Here is a 23,035-nt window from a genome sequence, read left to right on the forward strand (position 1 = left end):
GGCCCTCACAGCCAGACTTGCGCCCTGCCGCTCCAGCACTTCCTCTCCCACCAGAGGGGCCTGGGGGGGGGGGAGGGTCGGGGTCAGCTGGCCTCTGAGAACATGCCGGAAGACACCACGGTCGGGGGTTCTAGTTAAACCTGCTTCTCCATGAGCCTATGGCCATCTTTCCATCTCACCCCCCGCCCCCGTGAGCTCTAGGGCACAATTTCCCTCCAGTTACAGCTCCTTCCCCACCTGCCCGCCTGCCCCTGCACCAATGCTGCTGGGAGACCCCTCTGCACCGGCTATCCGGCAGCCCCCATCACACAGCTTGTATTCTCGGATTTGTTCTGCACCCCCTGCAGGGGCCCCAGGGACCAGGGAGGGGAATGGACTTTAGTGAAGGGGGAGAACCACAGGACAGCAGGAGCAGCCCCCACGGGGAGCCTGCCTGCTGGGGGACCAGGGCAGGGTACCTGGCACTGGCTTCACTGTGGCTTCTTAGATAAAAAGGTGGAGAGCAGCCAGGAAATCAGGCAGGAGACGCAGAACTCAGCCTGCCCTTTCCAACCTCGTGGTCACACACTCCAACCAACACCAACAACCTGAAGGGGACAGTTCCAGGAGAAAACCGACCACAGGGACATCTGTCGGTGGCTACTGAAATGGGATTTTACTCTCATAAAAACCTCTTGCCAAGGACTCTGTATTTTTAGTTTTCACATGCTAGTCCTTATATAACTTGTTTTTGCCAGTTCACTTACACCCAAAACACACTGACTCCTGACAGACACTTGGGAGAAACCTCCCGTGCGTAAGCGCTGCTTCACTTCATTCACCGTCAAAGAACCAACCACAAGGTTGTCATGGAAACTGCGTTTATTCGCACTGGTGCTGAGACAGCGCTTCCAGTGAGCATGCGGAGCTGCATGGCGGTGACCGGACAGGTGAGGCGCAGACTCGGGGGCCGCGCATCCTCACTTCTTCCACTCGTTCTTGTCGTAGTCCCACTTGGCTGAGAAGCCCTGGATGGGGGCCACCTTCATGTCGAGCATCCTCTTGGTCTGCTTGGCCACCCACTCCTCTTCAAAGGTGTGCGGGATGGGGCCGTACACTACAGTCCAAAACAACGTCATGAGGCGACACTGTCTTGACAAGGTGTTTCTAACAACGTGTCACACAGGCGCGTCTTCCCATCTCACTAGCCAACTGATCAGCACCGTCATCGGCCACTCAACACCCACACCCACACACACGTGCTGGCTTCAAACTCTGCCCACTGACAACTTGGTATTTCCAAATTACACCCTGGTTTGTAACGGTGAGCAGGAAAACACAACGCTACAGTAGAATGTCTTCTGGGCAGGACACAGACAGCAGGCACACTGGCAAGCATGGAGCACAAGCAGAACCAAAGGCGACTCAGGAAACAGCAGACAGCCACGGCCTGTCCCCAACCCGCGTCCACAGGCAGGCTGCAAGGACAGGACCACCCCTTCTCAGAATGGGCCCGCCTACCCCACAGAACAGACAATGCGGGACAGGCAGCACCAGGACCAGCGGGCAGCCCCGCCGCTGGCAGAGCAGAGGCTGCTAGGTCTAAAGACCCAGACCTCTGGTGACCTGTGCTGCAGTCCCTGCAGCCCAAACAGCCCCCGATGCTAAGAGTGTCCTCCTCCTCGGTCTAACTCCCACACCTTCTCCTTGACACCTGACCGCCAAACAGATGAGCTACTACAAACGTGCTAGGCTGGAAAACCAAGCATGCCCATTCAGGATCCATCAGCTTCAGGCCACACCACTTCAGTTCACGCGAGCCAGCCTCCCACAGCTGGGGAACACTCCAGGATGGAGCAGATGGAGACGCCTGTCTGTGTGACGGCCCCGCCCCACTCACCATAGTGCTTCTCCCAGATGAGGAGGAGCCCGGTGAAGCCGATGAAGAACATGGCCACACCCACCACCGTCTTCCACTCATTTGTGCTCCTGTTCATCTCAGCAAAGCTCTCCTTGAACTTGAGGCGGTACACTGCGGAGAGAATGGACAGTGCTGCGGGCCAAGGACCCGCCTTGCGGGAGAGCTCCATAACACGGCGGGGGGGGGGGGGGGGGGGCGAGGAGTGAGGAACACAGCACAGGCTGAGTTTGTTCTGGGTGGGGGGAAAAACCTGAAATGCTTCCTTATTTAGAGTAAGGCACAGGGTCCGTTTACTGTGCCTTCTTCCTGACGGTGTGTCAGTGATCTTCCATCAGTACTTAGCACACCCAGCCCCACCAAGCAGAGGCACAGAGGAGCTGCTCACACATGTAAACCATTCCAAGTTCCACTTGGTGGCTCTGCACCCGTTCCCGCTCCTCCTGGGGGCTGACCCCACGAGCATGGACAGAGGCGCCTGGGAGGGGGTTCAGCCAACTGGCAGAGCTAAGGCCCTGGACAGCCCCACAGAGGCACAGTACCCCCACCCTCCCCAGCACAGTGGTCTCCGGGCCCATCCCAGAACCAGAATTCTCGCCCAACACAGGCCGCCCGTGGTGCCTTCAATACCCACGTTCAACTTTCTCATCAATGGAGAGGCTGCTCCAGGAAGCCTTCTCCTTCTCCTTCAAGGCCTTCTGGCTGGCAGACAGGTTCTTGACGTGGGCCACGTCGGGCAAGGGGTAGTCACGCCGGTCGACATAACTCGGGAGAGCATAATCTTCACTCTTTACAACACTTCCTAAAAAAAATTTGAAATTCATGTAGGTTCAGTTACAAACAAGGCAGTACTTCTAAGAACTGAAGTCACTACAGGTATGCGCACCCTGAAAACCTCAGTCATCCTAGGGGCTGTGACCCCCATTCCAAACAGCCACAGGACGGTCATGTAACATGGGGAGCAGGCTCGCCCCATGGGGCCGAGAGCAGGTGAGGACGGAGGGTAGATGGTAACATCAGCACTCTTCATCACAGCAAAACAGAAGACTGCCAGGGCACTGCTAACAAGAGAGCACATCCTGCAACCACCAGGGCTCACACAGACGTTGGAAGGCTACTCAGGTTCCCTGGACTGACTGGAGCCTGGAGTAAATGGATGCCCTTCCACAAGGAACTCCAACTACCAGGGAAGAACAATATAAAACTCATAAAAGAAACGAGGGTTCAAAGTTCAGAAAGAAAGACATGAAAAGATGGCTACTGTGGCACTGCTTATTACAGCAAAGTAGCGAATAACCTTAGAAATGTGCATCATGGAGCCGTTTGGCTTGTTAAACAAATGCTTCCAGAGTGCCTACTGTATGCCAGGTACTGTTCTAGCTCAAAATGGGAAGAGAGTCGTGTACACACCAACTCACAGAACATCTTCAGGGTTATATTTTCCTTTTAAGAATCCAAGTTACGTGTAGATACTCACATGAATATGCCACTAAACACAAGGTAAACCCAAGTTGTCATTAGTGGAAAGCGGGGATGAAATGGAGACTTCTGCCCAAAAAGATAAAAACTTCAGCACCTTCCAACTGGTGTGTACCCAATGCATTACTGTAGTAAAAAGGGGAAAAGTTCAAAAAATCAGGGAAAAAAGGAGTATCTTAAACTTTAAGGTTTTCCCTCAGCAAAAAGCTGTTGGATTCTACCCTCTATTTGCAAGGAAATTCTGTGTTGAGAACGAATCTGGAGGTATAAAGTCCTGCAAAAATGCTTCGCCTCCATTAGCTTAGTCTGAATGATTGAAATCTCCCAAACCATGTTAACAACACTGAAAGAAAACCCTGCACCTTAAACAAAGCAGTAAAATTTCTCCAAATGCTCACCGGTGCCTTGCCAACGATTAGCACACTCATATATTCATACCCAACCTCATCCCAAAGAGACTGAGATGAAAATGGCTAGAATTTTCATTTTAAAAGTTTTCATTTAAAACTTCCCAATTTTAAAACTCTAAGACTCTATTTAAATGATGAGTGGACTAAAAAGCACTCAGCTTACAAGAGTTATTAAAAATAGATGTTAATTAGCGTGATGAGAATGTTCTCAAGTTGATTAGAGGATAATGGCACAACTCAGCGAATGTACTGAAAACTGCTGAAGTGTAGCCTTTAATGTGTCAGGGTGTTATGGGAAATATATCTTAATAAAACTGTTATCAAGATGCAAATGCATATAACCTTGAAGCATCCTAAGCATAAAATTACATGTTCTAGAACAAGAATGACTAATTCGTGACCTCACTGATGCCAAAGGCTCTTCCTAACTTTTGGCCTGGTTCCCTAGTAAATGGAGGGGTGGGGGAGGCCCCCACACAGACACATAAATGTTAACATACCAAACATTCCTTTTAAAAGGAGAGAAAAGCAAAGATTTTGGACCCCAGTGACGGTTTTATCATTTCTATCCTCAATCTGGATGGATATGGGGCCTGCTGATGAAATCCGGTGTATCTGAGCTCCCCTCTCAATCAGATGTGTCTCCACATGAACACCCGAACTGCCAATGGGGGCTCCCAATGGCTATTCTATGTGGAGAACCACTTCATCTATGACTTATACAACTAGAACTTTAGAATGAAAGGACGAAGCTCGTCTGAGAGACAGCAGTTTCCTCCAACTGCTTACTGTGTGCTCGAGAGGCAGCAGTGAGTAAGCGCGGCAGGTCTCTGCTTCCAAAAGCTCACGCTCCAAGAGGCAAACGCCCCTCAAACTACCCACAAACCCACAGCCTCTAAGGGAGCACACAGGGCGAGGCAGGACCTATTTTCCTGTAATATGACACCTGCACGGAGGGTGACGACTGGAACACCCCTGGAGCTGAGGCAGAAGGAGGCGGCCTGGTGCATCTGAGAAACAAAACACCAGTGAGGCAGGGAGCGAGCCACTGGGGAGGGCTGGTCTGGGCTGCTCTCTGCCTTTGTGAGTCTGATGTGATGAGGCCAGTGAGCCCGGGGGCTGATGTTACTCCAGGCATGAGGAGCCAGCGGGTGGTTTCAAGTAGGGACCAACTAGATCTGACTTCCTACGCCAAAAGCAATGTCTAAGAATAAGCCCTGGTCAGTGCCCCTGAAGGAGAAAGAAGTTGCCTTCTCAGAGAATATCAAAATGACCAAAGGGACATGAAGGGACCTTGAGGGGTGATGGAAGTGTTGCACGTCCTGACTGAAGTCATTGTCACACAGTTGAATAAGTTTATCAAAATCCATAGAAACATAACATCCAGAAAAGATAAACTTTCCTTTCTGTAAATTATACTTCAAACTAAACAAACAAAAAGCTAAGAAAATACATTAGCAAAACCAAAATGGAAACAAAAGGTAATCTTTGACCTAAGTGACTTCCTAGGCTTTTAGTGAAAGTGTTTCTTTCTGTATGTATTAACAACCCAATTTTTTATTATCTACTCATTTAAATAATATCTCAATAATGCTTTTACTAAAACTATCTGTTTTAGAGTCTGTTATCTTAAGCAGTATAAAGGACATACACAAATGTAACACCAAAGTATCACCAATTAAAGGACACAACATCAAGGGAAAAAAATCACACATAAAGCAGCTCAGACAAAAGCTCCTGAGTCCCTGGATACAGGAGTCTTGCTCTCGACTTCATCACCCATCACTCGAGCCTTGCACTTGACTCCCCAGTAACACAATCTGTCACAATGACTCCCATTTCCTCCTCCCGCTGGCTTTCCCTCTGCCTGGAATGCCATTCCCCTCGAGTGTGAGGGAACCCTACCAGCCCTTCAGCTGAGCAAGGCCTCTCCTCCAGAAGCCCCTCCCCGTACCTCAGGCCAGGCTAAATGTTTCTCCTCGGAGCCTATCTCTCACTCAAACACTGCCTTCATGTATCTTTTCTCTCCAGACTGCCGACACTCTGTGGAGTAATTCCATGTCTCATATTCCTTTATTCTAAGTGTCTAACACTGACAGCTACAAAGAAGATGCTTGATAAATGCAAAACTCAACTTGCTATCTGCCAGGCTCTAAATTAGGTTCTTTAACTACATTTCAGGTGAGAGAACAGATTCCTAAACTTGAGCGTGTCCAAGGTAGAAATGAGATTAAACCCAGTTCAGGTTAGAAGTCCAAGCTCCTTCCCCTCCACTGTCCCAATAATTTAAACAGCATTCAAGGTAAATGGCTAGAAGTTGGGGGTGGCAGTGGGGTGGCGGGTATGGAACAATAAAGTCAGGTATAATGTGGATCTCTTAAAAGATGCGGAACTTGAACCTGAAAACATGAGGAGGGAAGGAAAAGGAAGAAAATATCAGTATAAGCAAAGACTCAGACCAGAATTCATTAAAACTCTTTAATCTAGAACCAGGCACCATTAAACTGAATGTATCTCCCTTCAAATTCCTCAACAAACGTGATCAGGACCAAAGCACTCCATGTCTGAAACTAGCACACGGCCTTTTAAGCAGCAGAGTAAAAAGAAAGATTACACTTACCATGGGCCCGAACACACACCGAGGTTGAAATTGCACGCCTGCCAATCAGGCTAAATACTCTGGTCGCCAACATTCTGAAAGATAAAAATGTACCTTCACTATGAACAAGAGTAAGCACCTATTAGGAAGGATTCTTTTTTTTGCCCCAGTGCATTCTGGAAGTCAATGCAATTCTTTTTTTTCTTCTTCTCCCCAACATAAGTGACCGGTTCTTCATTACTGTGAATTTTTTTAAAAAACCTAAGATGAAGGCTTTTTCTCTCAGCAGAGAGCATGTTTTAATGGAGCTTCGTTATAAACCATCTGCCATATATACACACTTTAGGCAATTCGTAGAAATCTGGTTTGTTTGAGGGGTTTTGCTTTTTTTTTTCCTTTTTTAAAAAATCAGCTTTTTTAAAAAGCAAAGAGGAAAAAAAATAGTTTAAGGAGACTGGAAAAGCTAGAATGTGCTGCCAATAATGGGCTCCACCGCCTAGAAGGAAAAGGTAAACAGTTTCAAGTAACTAAGAGACACGCACCGCACTCATTACTTGGTTACAGACCTAATATGTGGCCCGACTTGGAAGGGGAAATGAAGGGGAAAGGATGCAAAAGCGGCCTGGTCCACTTTCAATCCCTGCAGGACAACGAATGACCGGATGACACCCCTCTCGCTTGGACCTTTTCTGGGTCAGGCCTAGCTCCCCTATTTGCTCCTCCCTTAAAACTGGACCTTTCAGGGGGCTGCTGACGATGAAAAAGATGAAAGCAGCCCACTAGAGGCAGAATAAACAGAAGCATGACGTCAGGGCCGAACTCGCCTCCGTTTCCCGTGTTTTCCCCCCAGCCTGGCCAGCGCCTGAGCGTCCAACAGGCCGGGAAGCGGGGCGCCTCCCTCGGAGCCCCGTTACACCCCAAGCGGTGGCGCAGTACCGTCGGGAGGGGCGGCCGGGAGCCCGCGAGGCGACCTGCCCTCAGGCCCCCGCCCTCGACCAGCGGACACTCCAAGGTCAGAGCCGTAGCCAGCCCGCGGCTGCGGAAGGACAAGAGGGGACCGGCCGGATGCTTCCAGGCGTCACATAAGTAGCGACCAGGCGGCTCCAGAGCTCGGAGCCCCCAAGGGCCGGCCTCAATGTCACCGGGACAGGAGACCCAATCGTCAGTTCCCTGTGAGCGCCCGGCCGCGGGCACGCAGGCCCGAGGGCTCCGGGAGCCCGACCCTCCTCAGCCTCGCGGCGCGGACCGGCCACCGCCCGCCTCACCTTCCGCCACCGAACAGCCGCTGCCGACGTGCCCGCCGCGACCGCCCTCTACGTTCGGCTCGGCTGCCCGCGACCGGAAGAGACCGAGACCGAGCCGCGGAGCACCACGGGATCTAGGAGGACTCCACCCCGCGCCCGACCGCGCGGGAGGTCACAGGACCGGAAGTAGGTCGAGCGCCGAATGTCGTAAAACGCCGGACTGGGCGGCTTTCCGGCGGCTACTGGACGTCCGCTTTCCGGCGGTGCCCGGCGAGAAGCGCGAGTGGAGTCTTAAGGTGGCCGCAGCGGCTTCTCCCGGGTGGTTAGCCGACTTCTGAGGAGCGGAGCTCAAGCGAAACTGGGCCCGTCAGGGGCCCTCGCCAGCCGCGGGGCCGCGCCAGGGAGCCGCCGCCTAGTCCTGCTTCTCCCCTGAGGCGCCGCGCGGCCGGGCAGCGGATCCAGGCCTCGGCCGGCGCCGGGCCTCCGGGGCCCTCCCGGGCTCAGCATGCCCGGGGTGAAGCTGACCACGCAGGCCTACTGCAAGATGGTGCTGCACGGCGCGAAGTACCCGCACTGCGCCGTCAACGGACTGCTCGTGGCCGAGAAGCAGAAGCCGCGCAAGGAGCACCTGCCCCTGGGCGGCCCGGGCGCCCACCACACCCTCTTCGTGGACTGTATCCCCCTCTTCCACGGCACCCTGGCCCTGGCCCCCATGCTGGAGGTGGCCCTCACCCTGGTAAGCGCGGGAAGGGGCTTTCCTCGGAGTTAGCGGGACAGGAGACGGGCTGACAGTCGGCTTCCGAGCCGTCCCGGCTAGAAGCTCAGGGTGGTCCAGCCGGAATCTGGGGACCCAGCACCGCCGAGTTCGCCAGGACCGTGAACGGACGACCCGCGAGGGCGCGTTGGTCTTTGCCCGCACGCACTTAGCAAGCGCCTCGCAGGTGGCAGGCAACTCGTCGTTGCAGCGGCAGAAGGGGCGACCTTCGTCGTCCCGGGTGTTGTTATAACGCCTTAGGCGACGGAGAAGGCACCTATTTTCTCACACCAGTAGCCCTTATAGAGACAAGCCGCTGTTAGCCGAGCGTCTGTATTTGGAATTTTGAGTCGCAGGGAGTTTGGACGCTGCCGTCGGGCTCGCGCGCACCGTCGCGGGGCCGGATCCGTGTCTGCCGTAGGTGTGAAGGCGCGGTTCTTCCCACGTCACTGCCCCGGGACACCCAGGGTGGACCCTCGGTTAGAAAGGCGGCGTCGAGCGCTCCGTGAACAAGAGCTTGTCTGTCCTCCTTAGCGACATCTGGAATGCACCCGTGGTTTTAAAAGCTGAAGACTTTGTGTGGAATTTAAAAGCCAGAGCAGACTTGCCTTCCAGCCCGCACACTTCTGTGGGTCTGCTCACGACTGGTTTATTTGAAGTACAGTGGGGAACGGTGTGGCATAGGAACAGACCGACTGGTTATTGAATTCTAGGCCGTAGTTGTTGAGGTATGGTGACCGGTGAAGGAAAAAAGACCACCTATAAATTGGAGTTAAAACCTTAGGGAGGAGTAGGCTCAGACCTACCTGGGTTGAGGTAGTTTTTCGAATGTATATAAACTATGATACTAAAAGAATTAGTTGATTCACGCAGAGTAGTTAAGTTTGAGAAGAGTAGTAGAAATCCTTTTTCTCTGCATCCCAATGAGTAAAATGAATCCATTTTGTAAATTACCTGTGATACCCATGTAAACTCTTGATAAGCAGAAAGTATCTTTAGACCAGCAGTCCTTGCCTAAGCTTACTGGGCACATCTTTGAGTACCTGTTAAACTGAGTCATTGTATGAATTTTTTCTATTATCGTGGGGAAGAACATAGAAAGTAGATGATGTGTATAGAATCAACCATTTTAGCTCCTGAAGAAATGTGCTGTTGGTATCAGTGTGTTCCTGGGGTATGCGTGTGTCTGTTTTAATGCAAGTCTTTTCAGCTCCCTGTCTTGATTATTCTATCAAGAACTGTGTGGTGACTGGCTATGTGAAGTCCAGTCACACACAGGGAACTCGATTGACCAGTAGTATTAATGCAGCACTCCAGAGAGCCAAGCCTGTGCTGAGGGAAGGATATTGCTATGGATCAAATACAGTACATGCGTAGCGGTTGAACTTGTACCAGGCAGACAAGTACAGTACTGAAGAATAAGTGCCATATGGGGGGGTCAAGCAGAAATTGGGGGAGGGGTCTGCTGACCCAGGCTGGCAGAGTCAGGGAGAGCAGGCTGCCCAGAGAAAGGGACATGCAAGTGGTGGCCCAAGGGGCAAGGCTGGAGGAGAAAGGCAGAGGGACCAGGTGAAAACCAGGGTGTGGGGGTGGAGACTTAGAGATGAACTAGAAGGTAGAGTATAAAGGGGACCAGACAGAGAGAGGTGAGCAGTGGACAGATTCATCGTAGAACTCATTCAGGGACCACTGCTCGCTCTGCACCACTGCATCTGTACTCCAGACGCACCTTCCAGCGCTTCCCCAAATGTGCCCTTCAGTGTTGGAGTCTCCTGTCCAACAGAATTAAGTGCAAACTAGGTTTTCTGCACTTAGCTTCTTTTCAGACAGTAAAAACTGTCTGAATATCTGTCCTTGCCAAGCAGTGTGGTGGTTTGTGCTCACTTTTCTTATATTGATCAAAGCTTTGAATCATAGACTCAGCATTTAACAAGTAGAACAATGTCAATTGAGTACAAATTAAATAACTTTCAAAATAAAGTTATAAAGAAAACATTGCCATTTGAAACCATCTACAAGTTTTTGTGTTACTGTTAAGATATTTAAGTTTATATCATTCAAATTTTGTCTTAACAACTTTATAACCTGAAGGCAATGAAAAATCTCAGCCATAGTTTATCAGCTGTAGAAAATGTTTTAATAAAGCATCTAAATCCATAAAACTATAAAGGAGGCCTAATTCTGATAGCTTGTTTCTATTCAGGGAGTTTTGTATTGAGTTATTTTTGATAAGTGGGAAAGACTGACTTGGTATGCTGTCCATCAAAGGGCAACATCAAATTCCTTTGCAAAGCTTTTCATTATAATTTTCCATTTTAAAAAAAATCCTTGCATTTCTGGGAGCTTTCAGGTTTTTTTAAGTACTTAAGCCTGTTATCTTAATTTATCCTTACAACCCTTTGACGTAAGTAGTGATGGAATTATGTCTAATAGCAGAAACCCATAAAATGTCAGGGAAATTAGCATAAAGCTGTAGTTTCCCTAAGCCCTCTTTGTCCTTCCCCCACTCCGGGCCAAACACACACACCCCCACTGTGATTTCCTAGTGCTGGGAGCTGCTTGTCGGTACCTTCTGCTCCGATGATTTCCTTGTTTGACTTGGGCCTGGTATTCCTTCTGCTACCCCTGTGTGTGCCTTCTCTGTGCTCATCTGCCCAGGCTACCGCCCCTCTGGCTCTCGGCTCAGCCCTCTACTTCCTCCTGGGAGGGGGAGCTGGCTGCTCTGGGCTCTCCTTTCAGTTCTTCCCGTGACCTTCGCTCTGTTCCCAGGCCCCTTATCTCCAGCATTTTTCCTCCAAAGCCAGCTCCTTCTCGTGGAAGAATCAGCTGCTGATTTGAGGATCTTTATCTTCTCCGTGAAACTAGGCAACCCCTCTAGTTTTAGACTCCGGGGCCTGTGTGTTACTGCAGACAGGGAGGCTCCCAGACACCCTAGCTTGTAAGTGACCTAGCTTGGGGGTGACTCTTACTTAGCAGCGCCCTGCCTTGCCTGCTTTGGGCTGTGGTCATGGAAGTGCATGCCATGTTATGAGAACTCGAGGTGCCTCGCTCATGCAGACACTAGTAAGTTTGCTGAGAGAAGCTGCTTTCTTTGTCCAGCCTAGCTGGGAATGGACGAGTGGGCCTGGAACCTTTAGTAGTTCTCCTGCATGTCGGTGAGGGAGCAGGCCTGAAAGACGTGAACAGAGGGTGGCGGCTTGTGCCAAGGTGACAGTGTCCTTTTTTCCATCTGAAAAGTAAAGGAAACTGCATAAGTGAATGCAGGATTTGGACCTTGTATCAGAGTCCCTTGCCAGGTATCAGAGTGCCATCGTGAACATTTTCATTTTGATTGTTCACGAGATGCATCACAGGAGGACACCAAAGCAGCGGAAACGAATTCACTGAGAACAGAGTTCAGGCAGCTTTTCAGCTCTTTTGCTTTGTCCTGCCCCACTTCAGTACTCTTGCCTGGAAACTCCCATGGACGGAGGAGCCTGGTGGGCTGCAGTCCATGGGGTCGCTAAGAGTCGGACACGACTGAGTGACTTCACTTTCACCTTTCACTTTCATGCATTGGAGAAGGAAATGGCAACCCACTCCAGTGTTCTTGCCTGGAGAATCCCAGGGGCAGGGGAGCCTGGTGGGCTGCCGTCCATGGAGTCACACAGAGTCAGACACGACTGAAGTGACTTAGCAGCAGCAGCAGCAGCCCCACTTGGAGGGTGCTATTTGCCTACTGTATAATCTGCCACTTAAATCCACTCAGGTTTTTTGTTAACAAGCTGTTTGGGCTGACTGCAGGACTCTGAACCCCCTCAAGAGCCAGCTGCCCCATTCCCACGTGGTGGACTGTCCATCCACTCACTGATGAAGCCTGGGTCCACTGAAGCTGTGTGCGCTACTTCTGTGGGCTCTGATGGCTGGTTCTTCAGTTGTCAACTAGTGGCCTCTGGTGTCTCTCTGGACAGTGGATGTGCATGCCCATCACAGGCATCCAGACTTCACTTGGTGGTTCTTACTTGAATCACTGAAAGGTTTTGAAAACCGAGCTTTTGTGACCTGGTTCACTTTGGGAACAACCTCTTCAAAGAGCTCTACTAGGAGTTCCCTGAGGTCCAGTAGTTAGGACTAGATGCTTTCCCTGCCAGGGCCCCATGTTCAATCCCTGGCCAGGGAACTAAGATTCTGCAAGCCATGTGATGCAGCCAGAAAAACAAAACAAACAAAAACAAAGAGTTCTACTAGAAGTTTAAGGTCATGACATTATTTTTCTGCTGGAGTTTAGCTAGGCCTTTAGAGTGTTTTGTACAGGAATTCACCCCTTTTTAGGTAAAATGTCAGTTGAGGCATGCGTTTGTTTGTCACAAGAATCCACCATCCTGTCAGATGCCTTCTCTGCTGTCTGAGGGCAGGTACAGGGTGACCCTGTGTGTTTCTTGAGGACTGAATCCCAAACCATTCCCTTCAGCCCAGGAGCACGATTGGGGAGCAGCTTAGACTGCTCACTGAAGAGTGCTGTGGGAGCTCCGAATGGCCTGGTGTTAGGGTTTGGTGCTCTCACTGCTGTGGCCTGAGTTCAGGGTCTGGTCAAGGAACTGACACCCCCGAAGCCTCGTGGTGCAGCCTGCTGCATGACAGCGGCAATGGGAGATAATCATCTTATCCTTGCATTAAAGGTAGCTGTGGTAGGCCAAAAAAAAAATGCCCCCCCCCCAAGATGTCCACATCCGAGTCCTTGGACCCTTGGACAGGTAATCTTACATGGAACAAGAGATTGCAGATAAGATAAAGGATCTTGAAATGCTATGATTATCCTGGATTATCTGATGGACCCAGTATAATCACAGGGGTCTGCATAAGAGGCAGCAGGGTAAGAGTCAGAGAAAAAGAGTTTTGACAACAGAAGCAGGCGGCAGAGTGAGACGGCCACCACCTGAGGAATGTGGTGTTGGGAAGGCAGGGAGCAGATTCTCCCCTCGAGTCTCCGCCAGGAGTCAGCCCCACGGGCTTGATTGAGACTTCTGCCCTGTGAGACAGGCCTGTGCCGTGTTAGGCCACTAAGGGTCCCTCCCAGACTCAGGACGCTGTCTGTAGTTGTGACTCTGGATGTCAGAGCAGCCCACACCACGGAGCCAGGCGAGGGACGCAGAGGCAGGCAGAAGTGAGGGTCACCTACGTGAGGACGCCCTCAAGAGACCAGTCTTAGATCAGAAACAAAGGCTGAGAGGGCGACACCAAAGGGCGGGCCAGCAGCGGGGTGTGAGTTCAGGAAATGGGACCAAGTGCCAGATTTTAGAACTAGGTTATGCCCTTCGATACCACGTGGAGGTAAATTTAGAAAGAAATGAAAGAAAATTTTGCTGCTGTAAGCAGCAGTAGAGTTTCCAAGACTCATTCTTTTAAGAGGTGATAGAAATCAAATATAAGTAGTTGTGGAATAATTTGCCTCAAAGTTAGAGTGAAAGAGCCATTATAAATATTTTGGAGACATAGCCCTGATCTCTTGGGTGGATGACCAAAACCTCTAATTGGTTCATTGAGCCTTGGTTTTGACCCAGTATGGTAATTTGTGAGCTCTTAGGAGGCCAGAATTACTATTCTAATCCTCATGTGAGCCAGGGAACCTTGGACTGTGACCATTTTGTAATATCTACTTTTAGTCATAAAGGATACTATTGGAGTCCCAAACCAGAATTTGAGAAAAAGAACGAATAGAGCTATGTTTAAAAAGGGAAAAGAGAGAAAAGAAACCCTTTTTAACCAGTTAATTCACTTTGGAAAAATTTGAGAATCAATTGTATCTCTTCTTTTGCAAGCCGAGAATAGAATTTCCTGCAGTGTATTATTAAAATTCTATTACAGCAAAATAGGACGACCTTTTGTTGTTTTTAATAATAGCTTTAGACCTGCAGGATGCTAAATCTGATGAGAGAAGAGTGGCATTGTAAAACAAAACACTTTCCAAGTCTGCTGCCATGCTCCCACTTGAAAGCACACCACAGGGAAGCATGTGAGTGCGTGCACACGTGCTTCTCTGTGCCCCACACCCCAGCACGAGGGGCTTTCATCGTGTACTGCAAGGAGACCGAAATAACAGTACTGAAGGGCTTGACTTTGAAAGAGACTCATTCCCATGCTGCCTCTGTTTTCTGGCTGTGCAAGATTAGACCTTCTCTGAGCTCTTTAGTTTGCTATCTGTGAAGGACTGATTTTAACAATCTGAAGGCTTATTCAAGCCCCAGAAGGCCTCAGTGCTTCATTTTGTCAGAGAAAGTGGGTAACACTGGTTCCCCCTCACCCACGGCACCCATTTATTATGTGTCTGCGCTGGAGCCTTCTGCTGGGACTGGGGGAAGAGGTCATTCCTAGTGTCCAGCCTCATCCCTTCCGGCCATTGCAGGCTCCTCCTCTGTAGGAAGACACCCCACCTCCGAGAGAAGGGGACCCTATGCTCTTCTTTGCTTTCTCTGACCTCCTGTGGATTGTGGAAAAGCTAATTGCAGTGACCTTCTTTCCCCTGAACACCCATACATCCATTTGGTGTGGGGTTTTTTTTTTTTTTGGTGGTCATACCACCGCCATAATTTGGTGGGATCTCAGTTCCCTAGCCAAGGACTGAACCTGGGCCACAGCAGTGAAAGCCCAGAATCCTAGAATCCCATGGACAGAAGAGCTTGGTGGGCTAGAGTCCATGGGGGTCGCAAAGACTAGGACATGACTTAGCGAGTAAACAACAAAGGTCACCAGGAAACTCCCCCATTTCGTTCTGTAGGGAGGAGGATACAGGAGTTCTATTTGTCTTGTCCCAGCATTTGGTTGAGAGAGTGGGGTTCCTCTGTTTATTGAGACTTGATGTTTAAGGGAAAAGCATTCACTTTTTCTTCCCAAATTTTGTTCTCTTTTCAGATTGATTCGTGGTGCAAAGATAATAGCTACGTGATTGCTGGTTATTATCAAGCTAATGAACGAGTAAAGGATGCCAGGTATATCCATGCGAAACCCCTCAGTGGGCTCCGGGTACAGAATCTATAAGAACAGAGTCCCTCCATGCTTGTTGATAGTACTCCAGGGGTACTGGGGTGCAGTGTGGGAACAGAGCCCCTCCGTGCTGTTGATGATATTCCAGGAGGGCTGGGGTACGGGTCATTCCAAACACTTATATGAACTTTGGGATTCTGTCCTGTGTTGTCTTTATTTTGCTTAAAGGGAATTCTTAAAACGAAAGCAAGAGTCCAGGGCCTCCTGTTGGGGGTGCCCCCTCAGCTGTGCCTCGCTTCCCATTCCCAAACTGGGATTGCTGTAGGGCAGAGCACCAGGCAAGAACTCCACTCTCTTTTGGGGTTAAAAAAAAAAACCAAATTTTAGGTTTGGTGTTCTTTGGGTCTGCTGCTTTGACAGAAACATGGCGCTTGCTACTGCTCCCGTATAATAGGTCTTGTTTTCTTTTATCCAGCTAGTTGCCCCCATGGTGGTTCTCCCTAACGAGCAAAGCTGAGATCTTTGCTTTGTTTCTGCGTCAATGTCCTAGCAGGAAAACTGATGACATCCTGACATTAGGGTAATTTGAGGTAGGCTTAATAAGCTGGTTGTTTCCAGAGGTGTGAAACATATGTCAGAAAAAGGAGGGTGATGCAGTTACCCAGAGCTGGTGACAAAAGCTGGCACCTGCCCTGCCTGAAGGAATGAAGACAGATCAGGTCAGGAAGTCCGCCCCAAGAAGAACAGTGTCCTTTGGTCAAGAGATGTGGCTAGCAGCCAGCCTGACATGACCTCACGGAGAGAGTCCCAGAGGAGTCAGCACTCTGAACAGCCAAAGGCAGGAGCCGGGTCACCCTGCAGCTTTCTGCACATGGTCAGGCAGTTAGGGGTGCAGTGAAGGGCCCCAGACCAAATGCCTCCCGGAGTCGTGTCCACTTGCCCAGCATAGGCAAGTGGTGGGACTCAGTAGCATTTGGGGAAATAATACAGTACACCGATAGAGCACTTCCAGAGTGTGAACTGTTTGATCCTAGAGGACTGGGCCCAGTCGGGACTGAGGGTGATAGGGTCCCCAGCACGGGCTCAGAGCGGCTTCTGTGCCAGCCTCTCCGTGGTCGACATGCAGAGCTGCTCTCTGATCCCTGATTCTTCAGCTTTTCCCGAGACATCTCTGTTTGGTCCCTGCGTCCATGCATGCCTCTGCTTTCTCCTCAGTGTGTCTCTTACCAGCCCCTCCTTTGAGTCCACCTGCCTCCCTGCGTTGATGAGCTGGAGCATGTTCACAGCCTGTGCAGTCTTGGTCTTATTACACGAAGGAAGCTGCCAGAGTGTGAATCCCCTGCCCCAGGCCAAGCTCTTTGCTAAGCTGAGCCACGAACTCCTGGCCCTTGCCCTCAAGTTCCTGCACTGAACTTGAAAGGCATTGAAACCCAGGCCTGTGGTGACCCCGGAGCCCATGCTGTCAGGGTGGTGCAGGGGCTGTGGCAGCAGGAGCAGGAGGCACTCCAGCCACGGGCATGACAGAGGAGCCTCTGGGAGGGTGTGGACAGATGAGCCGGTGACTGCGGGACCTGGCCCTTGAGACACCTGTGCAGCACTGCCTTCACTGTAAGGGCTTTCCAGGGTGACCTGGGGGATGAGAATCCCTGGCGCCCTTTCTCTATTACACTGTTTTTTGTTTCATTTTTCTTAATACGATGCTGCAGATAATCACACACCTCTAAATTTTCAGTTTTGAAGGTAAAAAGAGACTACTTGGCTAAATTTATTTTTATAAAGCATTAAGTCTGCTTTTTTCACCTCAATCACAACAAAAGGATCATAACTGTATAGTGTGTTTCTTTCTGGTTCAGTCCCTGCTTCAGAAAGCTGAGACTGATTGTAGAGGGAAAGATGCACAAAGAGACTAGGGCCCCTGCTCTGCCCTGAGCTCCACACAGTCCTCAACAAGTCACTGCAGCGGGATCACAGTTCCTAAAAGCTACTTAAATGGGTGTAACCCCACACGGAGCGGGGGGCAGCGTAGCTTCCTGGTGCTGTTGGTCTTTATGTCATTGCTATTGACTCTGCCACAGGCAGACAGTGTTGCCCAGCATCAGCTAAATTTTGGTAACCTCTCTGGTTCTTCTCTCGCAGTCCAAACCAGGTAGCAGAAAAGGTGGCCTCCAGAATCGCTGAGGGCTTCAGTGACACGGCTCTCATCATGGTGAGTCACTGTCGCTTGCTCCAGAGTCCTATGTGTGGGGACAGCTGCTGAGCAGCCTCTTGCTGATGGGGAGCTTTGTCTGTGAGCGGTTTCCTTTCAGCAGGTACTTATTTCATCAGACTGTGGCCTCCTTCGGCCGTCTTCTCCCAACTGCAGGCTTAAAGTTGCTGAGTCAGGGCCGCTGCAGTCATGGCACACGGGTGTCCAGAGGTGGGGGGTCATTCAGCTCCAGCGGGTCTCAGAGTGGGATCCCTGTGCTGACAGTGTCAGTACCGCCTAGGAATCTGTGTCTCCATAAGCTTCCGGATGATTCCAACATACATTCGAGTGTGAGACATATTGAATTAGGTTAACCAGCACAGCAGAGGAAGCAGGGAGGGAAATAGCTCACATCAGGAGTTCCTCTCAGTTCAGATGGAATTCTAACAGGGAAGGCAGAGTAACGTTTGGAAGCTTCGAGTTAGTGAGAAAGCAGTCAGGTCCTCAGTGTTTCTCCCACGTGATGCACGGTGTGCCTGGGCCATGGTGGGGTGCACCCCGAGGTGGGGTTTCTGCCATGGTGGGCAGTGTTGTGCCCGTCCCTGGCCATCCCTGTGGAGGCCTTCCCCATGGGAGAGCCCCAGGGAGGGCCCTGCAGGCTGCCGCACTGTTCGCAAGTGCGCCCTTTGTCTCGTTGCAGGTAGACAACACTAAGTTCACGATGGACTGTGTGGTCCCCACGATCCACGTGTATGAACACCATGAAAACAAATGGCGCTGCAGAGACCCACACTAGTGAGTGCCCGTTCCCAGGGGTGGCCCGTGTGCCGCCTGTGCCGGGGCCAGTCCCGTCTCGCTGCTCCCACGGGAAAGCTGACCCCTGCCTTCTGGGTTTTTAAGCTAGCATGTTCTCTAGAGAAGTGTGCACACCTCATACAGAATTCATGGGTGTTCCTCAGCCCTCGGGGGACAGCCTGTCACTCGCGGGTCTCCCCTCCCAATCCCAGGCCCTCTTTTCCTAAGCCAGACCCTCTTCTTAGGCTTTTGTGGTTTATTTGCAGTCAGTCATCTACCTCTAGCTTTTTCAGAAGTTCATTTGAAGGTCATCTCTTCCATGTTTCATATCCTTTATATGCATCTTCATGTGTTTAGATGTGTTTGCTAGAATTCACCCTTGGCTTCCTTTATACTACTCTGCACGCGGCTGGTTTCCTGTTTCCTCTATTGAAACGCCACGCGTTTTGAGTAAGAGGCTGACTTCTCCTGTCTCACCTCATAGTGATTACTGTGAAGACTGGCCGGAGGCCCAGAGGATCTCGGCATCGCTCCTGGACAGCCGGTCCTACGAAACACTCGTGGATTTTGATAACCACCTGGATGACATCCGGAATGACTGGACAAATCCAGAGATCAATAAAGCTGTTCTGCACTTGTGTTAAGGAGGGGTTTCAGTGACTGGTCTTTGGGCATTTCCACTACACTGAAGAAGAAAAGTTATTTTTAAATGTAAATAAAATATCATAGCCGGTGTGGAAAGCTGAGTTTTCAGAAGTGGCGTGTGCCTTGAGAGAGGGCAGAATGTCCATCAGTCACCTGTCTAATGCAGAGTCTCTACACCAGGTACAGACCGTCCCATCCAACCACCCTGTGGAGCCTTCCCAGTTGTACGTGGCCGTAATTCTTCAAATCAAAGCTGTTTCTGCTTGTCCAAGATTGTTCCTATTAAACAATTTTAACTAACCTTTTATAATCTGGAGAGAATACTTTTTAAGGTATATGAACTGTCTTTGAAAAAAAAAAGAAAGCCCAGATCTTATACCCAAAAGAGAGTGTTTGTGAGTTTTCATCCTGTTTGAGTTAATATTGTTCAGACGGGGGATCAGGCCCGCGCCTGGTGTGCCGGTGCCAAGCTGTGTCTGAGAGCCGTATGCTGGTGTCCACAGCCGGGAGGCTCCCCTAGCTGCTGCGTCTCTTCACATGGGAATAATGCTGCTGGTGTCTGGGAAACCTTCATCGTTAAAGGGTAAAAACAAACACTGTTGGGAAGGCAGCTTGCGTGGGAGCACTGTATGATGCTCCTCAACCAGACAGATGGGAAACCCACGGAACTGAAGCAAAAGGGGACCAGTGTGCTAAGATTGTCTTAAAAAGGCAAGAGTCGGTCCTGACTCCTGACGGGCTTGCATGATTACCCAAATGGCTCTAATTTATTTCTTCACAAGAATTATTTCTTTTTCATATCTGAAGCTACACGAACTGAACAAAACATAGGCTCCTGGAGTTTTACAGCGCCCGGTCTGTAATCGTTAACGCTTGAAACAGTTAAGCGTTTTAACCCCATTGTAGGAAATTGATGGGGAAAGGACTCCATTGCGTTTATTCTTTTTCATATGAATTATTCCGTGCTGAGTGCAGAAACCTGTACCTTTGCTGCTGTCGTTTTTTTGGACCATGTGAAGGGAGTCTGTGATAATTGGGTTATCTGTTGAAAAGGTATATGATGCAGCATTTCACTGTTTTATCAAGTAGGCAGCCTTCCAGCATTGCTTACAGTCTTGTTTCAGATGGGTCTGTATTTTATTTTGAAAAGGAGAAGAGTCAGTCTCTAGCGTTTGCCACAGAAAAGGCTGTCTTTTCCTGAAATTAGAACGAGCGTGTGCTACCTCCAGGTCAAGGTCAAAGGTAACTGGCAGAGCTATTTGAAGCCAAAGGTGTGGCCAGGTCTAGTTTGGAAGCATTGCACAAATGGTCTTATTGTCTGTCATTTTTACCTCTCTGTGCAATTCTTGTTCTTGGTTCCACCAGCTTCCCAGGAATGTATTCTGTTCTCCAGTTTGGATTTCTGCCTAGAACCAGGTGCCCTCTCTATAGCAGAGTCAGGCTCATGTTTTCAAAAGAAAACATAAATACTCCAAAGAGAAGAATGTATCTGTAAAGAAACAAAAACAAAGTTTCCAAAGTGCTTCTGGATGCTTGTGAAAACAAGGAAGCCTCCGCTGAGCCCCCAGGCCCTGTGCCAGGCTCCCCTCCATCTTCACTCCAGGCCTGGCCTCTGGAGTGTGGCCTCTGGGCCTCCAGCCTCCTGGCCCTTAGAACAGTCGTCGTGTTTACCCACCCAGGGTGAGAGGGAGAGCCCATCAGAGAGCCACTGAAATGGAGTCATTGTGATTTCCCTGGAAAAGACTTAGAGACGCAACACAGCTTATATTGTACATTGAAGAGACTCTTATCAATCAGAACATTCCTAAGTGAGTCCTTCAGTCTGAAGGAGCTGGAGGGGAAGGAGTGGGGAATGTGTAGAGACATCCCCTTAGAACTAGCCATATGCTTAAAATTGGGGTGGACGTTTTTTCTGTTCCATACATCCATCCATCATGCAGTGAGTGGGACAAGTGAATTACCAGTTTGCTTAAAAATGCCATAAGTCTGGTGGTTGCCTTTAAGAGTTGAAACTACTGAATGTGAAAAGGTAGGCTGAGACTTCCTAGATGACAAAAAGCAAAGTGCACACTAAGGAAAAATTGACAGGCTTTCCAGGGAGCTAGTATTTTTAAGCTTCCTCAGTGTGAAAGGTTCTATATAGTTAGCTTTGACTCAGTGGCTTACTTTTCTGATTGATGTGCTTGCAAAACTGTTGTTCCCGCTTAGAGTAATTTTCAGCTTTTCTGACTTACATTCTTTGTTTTGCCTTCAAAAGAAAAATATTGGCTTCCCAAATTGCCCCTTTTTAGTATTATATTTATCTTAACAGAGGAGCTACTTTATGACATCCTGGTAAGTGAAAGCAAGAAAAAGAGCCATGAGCATTAATCTCCATACCCTGCAGACATTTTTAGCAATTTTAATGAAGAGAACTGAATTTAAAAATAGACTTTCGTTTTACTAATTGACATTTCTTTAGCCTTTCTATCAACTCAGTGCCTCTTAAGCACTGGATTCTTTTCTTCAGTTTAGTAGAAAGCCTGGCGGCAAAGACTGGTTTGTGTTCCCCCTGCCAACTTTCAGATAAAGTGAAAGTCTCTTGGTCGCATCCAAGTTTGTGACCCCATGAACTGTAGCCCACCAGGCTCCTCTGTTCATGGAACTCTCCAGGCAAGAATACTGGAGTGGGTAGCCATTCCTTTCTTCAGGGGATCTTCCCGACCCAGGGATCGAACCGGGGTCTCCTGCATTGCAGCCCAATTCTTTACCAGCTGAGCCACCAGGGATGCCTTTAGCTCTCAGGTACTGTGTTAATCTAACTGAGTTCCCATACACCTCAGAATCTGGGGGATAACAGATATTTGTATTGTCATAATGTTGACTTGTTGTTACTACTTAAAATGTTTAAGATCTCCTTGAATAGGATGCAAAATCTGATCAAGGTTTGTATTTCTTTGAAATGAATCCCCAGTCTTAGGAGCTTTTTTTTCCCTTTAAAGATTAACTTCTTGGGATCTAGTCCAGCTTTGGAACTGCCCAAAAATTGTTCTTGATCTTTTGCTGTCACAGTAGTGTGTCAGGTGCCAGCGTGGAGGAAACCTTTGGCTTGAACTGGCATTGCCATATAAAGCAGAATAGCATCCTATATTTAGTGCTGTCTGAAAAAAGTTCCAGATCCCATCAGGAAGGCCATGGTAAATAATCACATTTCAGGATACAGGCACACCTCGGAGATACTGTGGGTTTGATTCAGATCACAGAGATACAGCAGTAAAGTGAGTCACATGAGTGTTTTGGTTTCCTGGTACATATAAGAGTTATGCTTACACTATATGGTAGTCTCTTAAGTGTGCAATAGCATTGTGTCTGAGAAAACAGTATCAGTTCAGTTCAGTTGCTCAGTCGTGTCCGACTCTTTGCGACCCCATGAATCACAGCACGCCAGGCCTCCCTGTCCATCACCAACTCCTGGAGTTCACTCAAACTCATGTCCATCGAGTCGGTGATGCCATCCAGCCATCTCATTCTCTGTCGTCCCCTTCTCCTCCCGCCCCCAATCCTTCCCAGCACAGAGTCTTTTCCAGTGAGTCAACTCGTCGCATGAGGTGGCCAAAGTATTGCAGTTTCAGCTTTAGCATCAGTCCTTCCAATGAACACCCAGGATTGATCTCCTCTAGAATGGACTGGTTGGATCTCCTTGCAGTCCAAGGGACTCTCAAGTGTCTTCTCCAGCACCACAGTTCAAAAGCATCAATTCTTCAGCAATCAGCTTTCTTCACAGTCCAACTCACATCCATACATGACCACGGGAAAAACCATAGCCTTGACTAGACGGACCTTTGTTGGCAAAGTAATGTCTCTGCTTTTTAATATACTATCTAGGTTGGTCATAACTTTCCTTCCAAGGAGTAAGCATCTTTTAATTTCATGGCTGCAGTCAGCATCCGCAGTGATTTTGGAGCCCAAAAATATAAAGTCTGACACTAGTATACATACCTTAATTCTTAAACAATTCTTAGCTCAAACATGCTAACCATCATCTGGGACTTCAGAGAGTCTTCATCTTCGCTGGTGGAGGGGCTGTG

General features: G+C 49.4%; 2 protein-coding genes across 2 annotated transcripts; one reads left to right on the forward strand and one right to left on the reverse strand.

The window, feature by feature from the left end:
- Positions 1–843: 843 nt before the first annotated feature.
- On the reverse strand, positions 844–7,719 carry COX4I1 (cytochrome c oxidase subunit 4I1). The gene is made up of 5 exons (XM_055413007.2): positions 7,651–7,719; positions 6,407–6,480; positions 2,532–2,699; positions 1,880–2,011; positions 844–1,096 (listed from the first exon to the last, which is right to left on the reverse strand). Exons 2-5 carry the CDS (start codon positions 6,477–6,479, stop codon positions 960–962), a joined length of 510 nt encoding a protein of 169 aa, XP_055268982.1. The 5' UTR covers position 6,480; positions 7,651–7,719; the 3' UTR covers positions 844–959.
- A 166-nt stretch (positions 7,720–7,885) lies between these two features.
- Positions 7,886–19,353, forward strand: EMC8 (ER membrane protein complex subunit 8). The gene is made up of 5 exons (XM_055413006.2): positions 7,886–8,365; positions 15,272–15,348; positions 17,480–17,549; positions 18,229–18,323; positions 18,808–19,353. Exons 1-5 carry the CDS (start codon positions 8,135–8,137, stop codon positions 18,965–18,967), a joined length of 633 nt encoding a protein of 210 aa, XP_055268981.1. The 5' UTR covers positions 7,886–8,134; the 3' UTR covers positions 18,968–19,353.
- The last annotated feature ends 3,682 nt before the right edge of the window (positions 19,354–23,035 follow it).

Source organism: Moschus berezovskii, chromosome 22 (genome assembly GCF_049115385.1).
Source record: "Moschus berezovskii isolate FMDL1 chromosome 22, NW_MosBer_1.0, whole genome shotgun sequence".
Lineage (NCBI taxonomy): Eukaryota > Metazoa > Chordata > Mammalia > Artiodactyla > Moschidae > Moschus > Moschus berezovskii.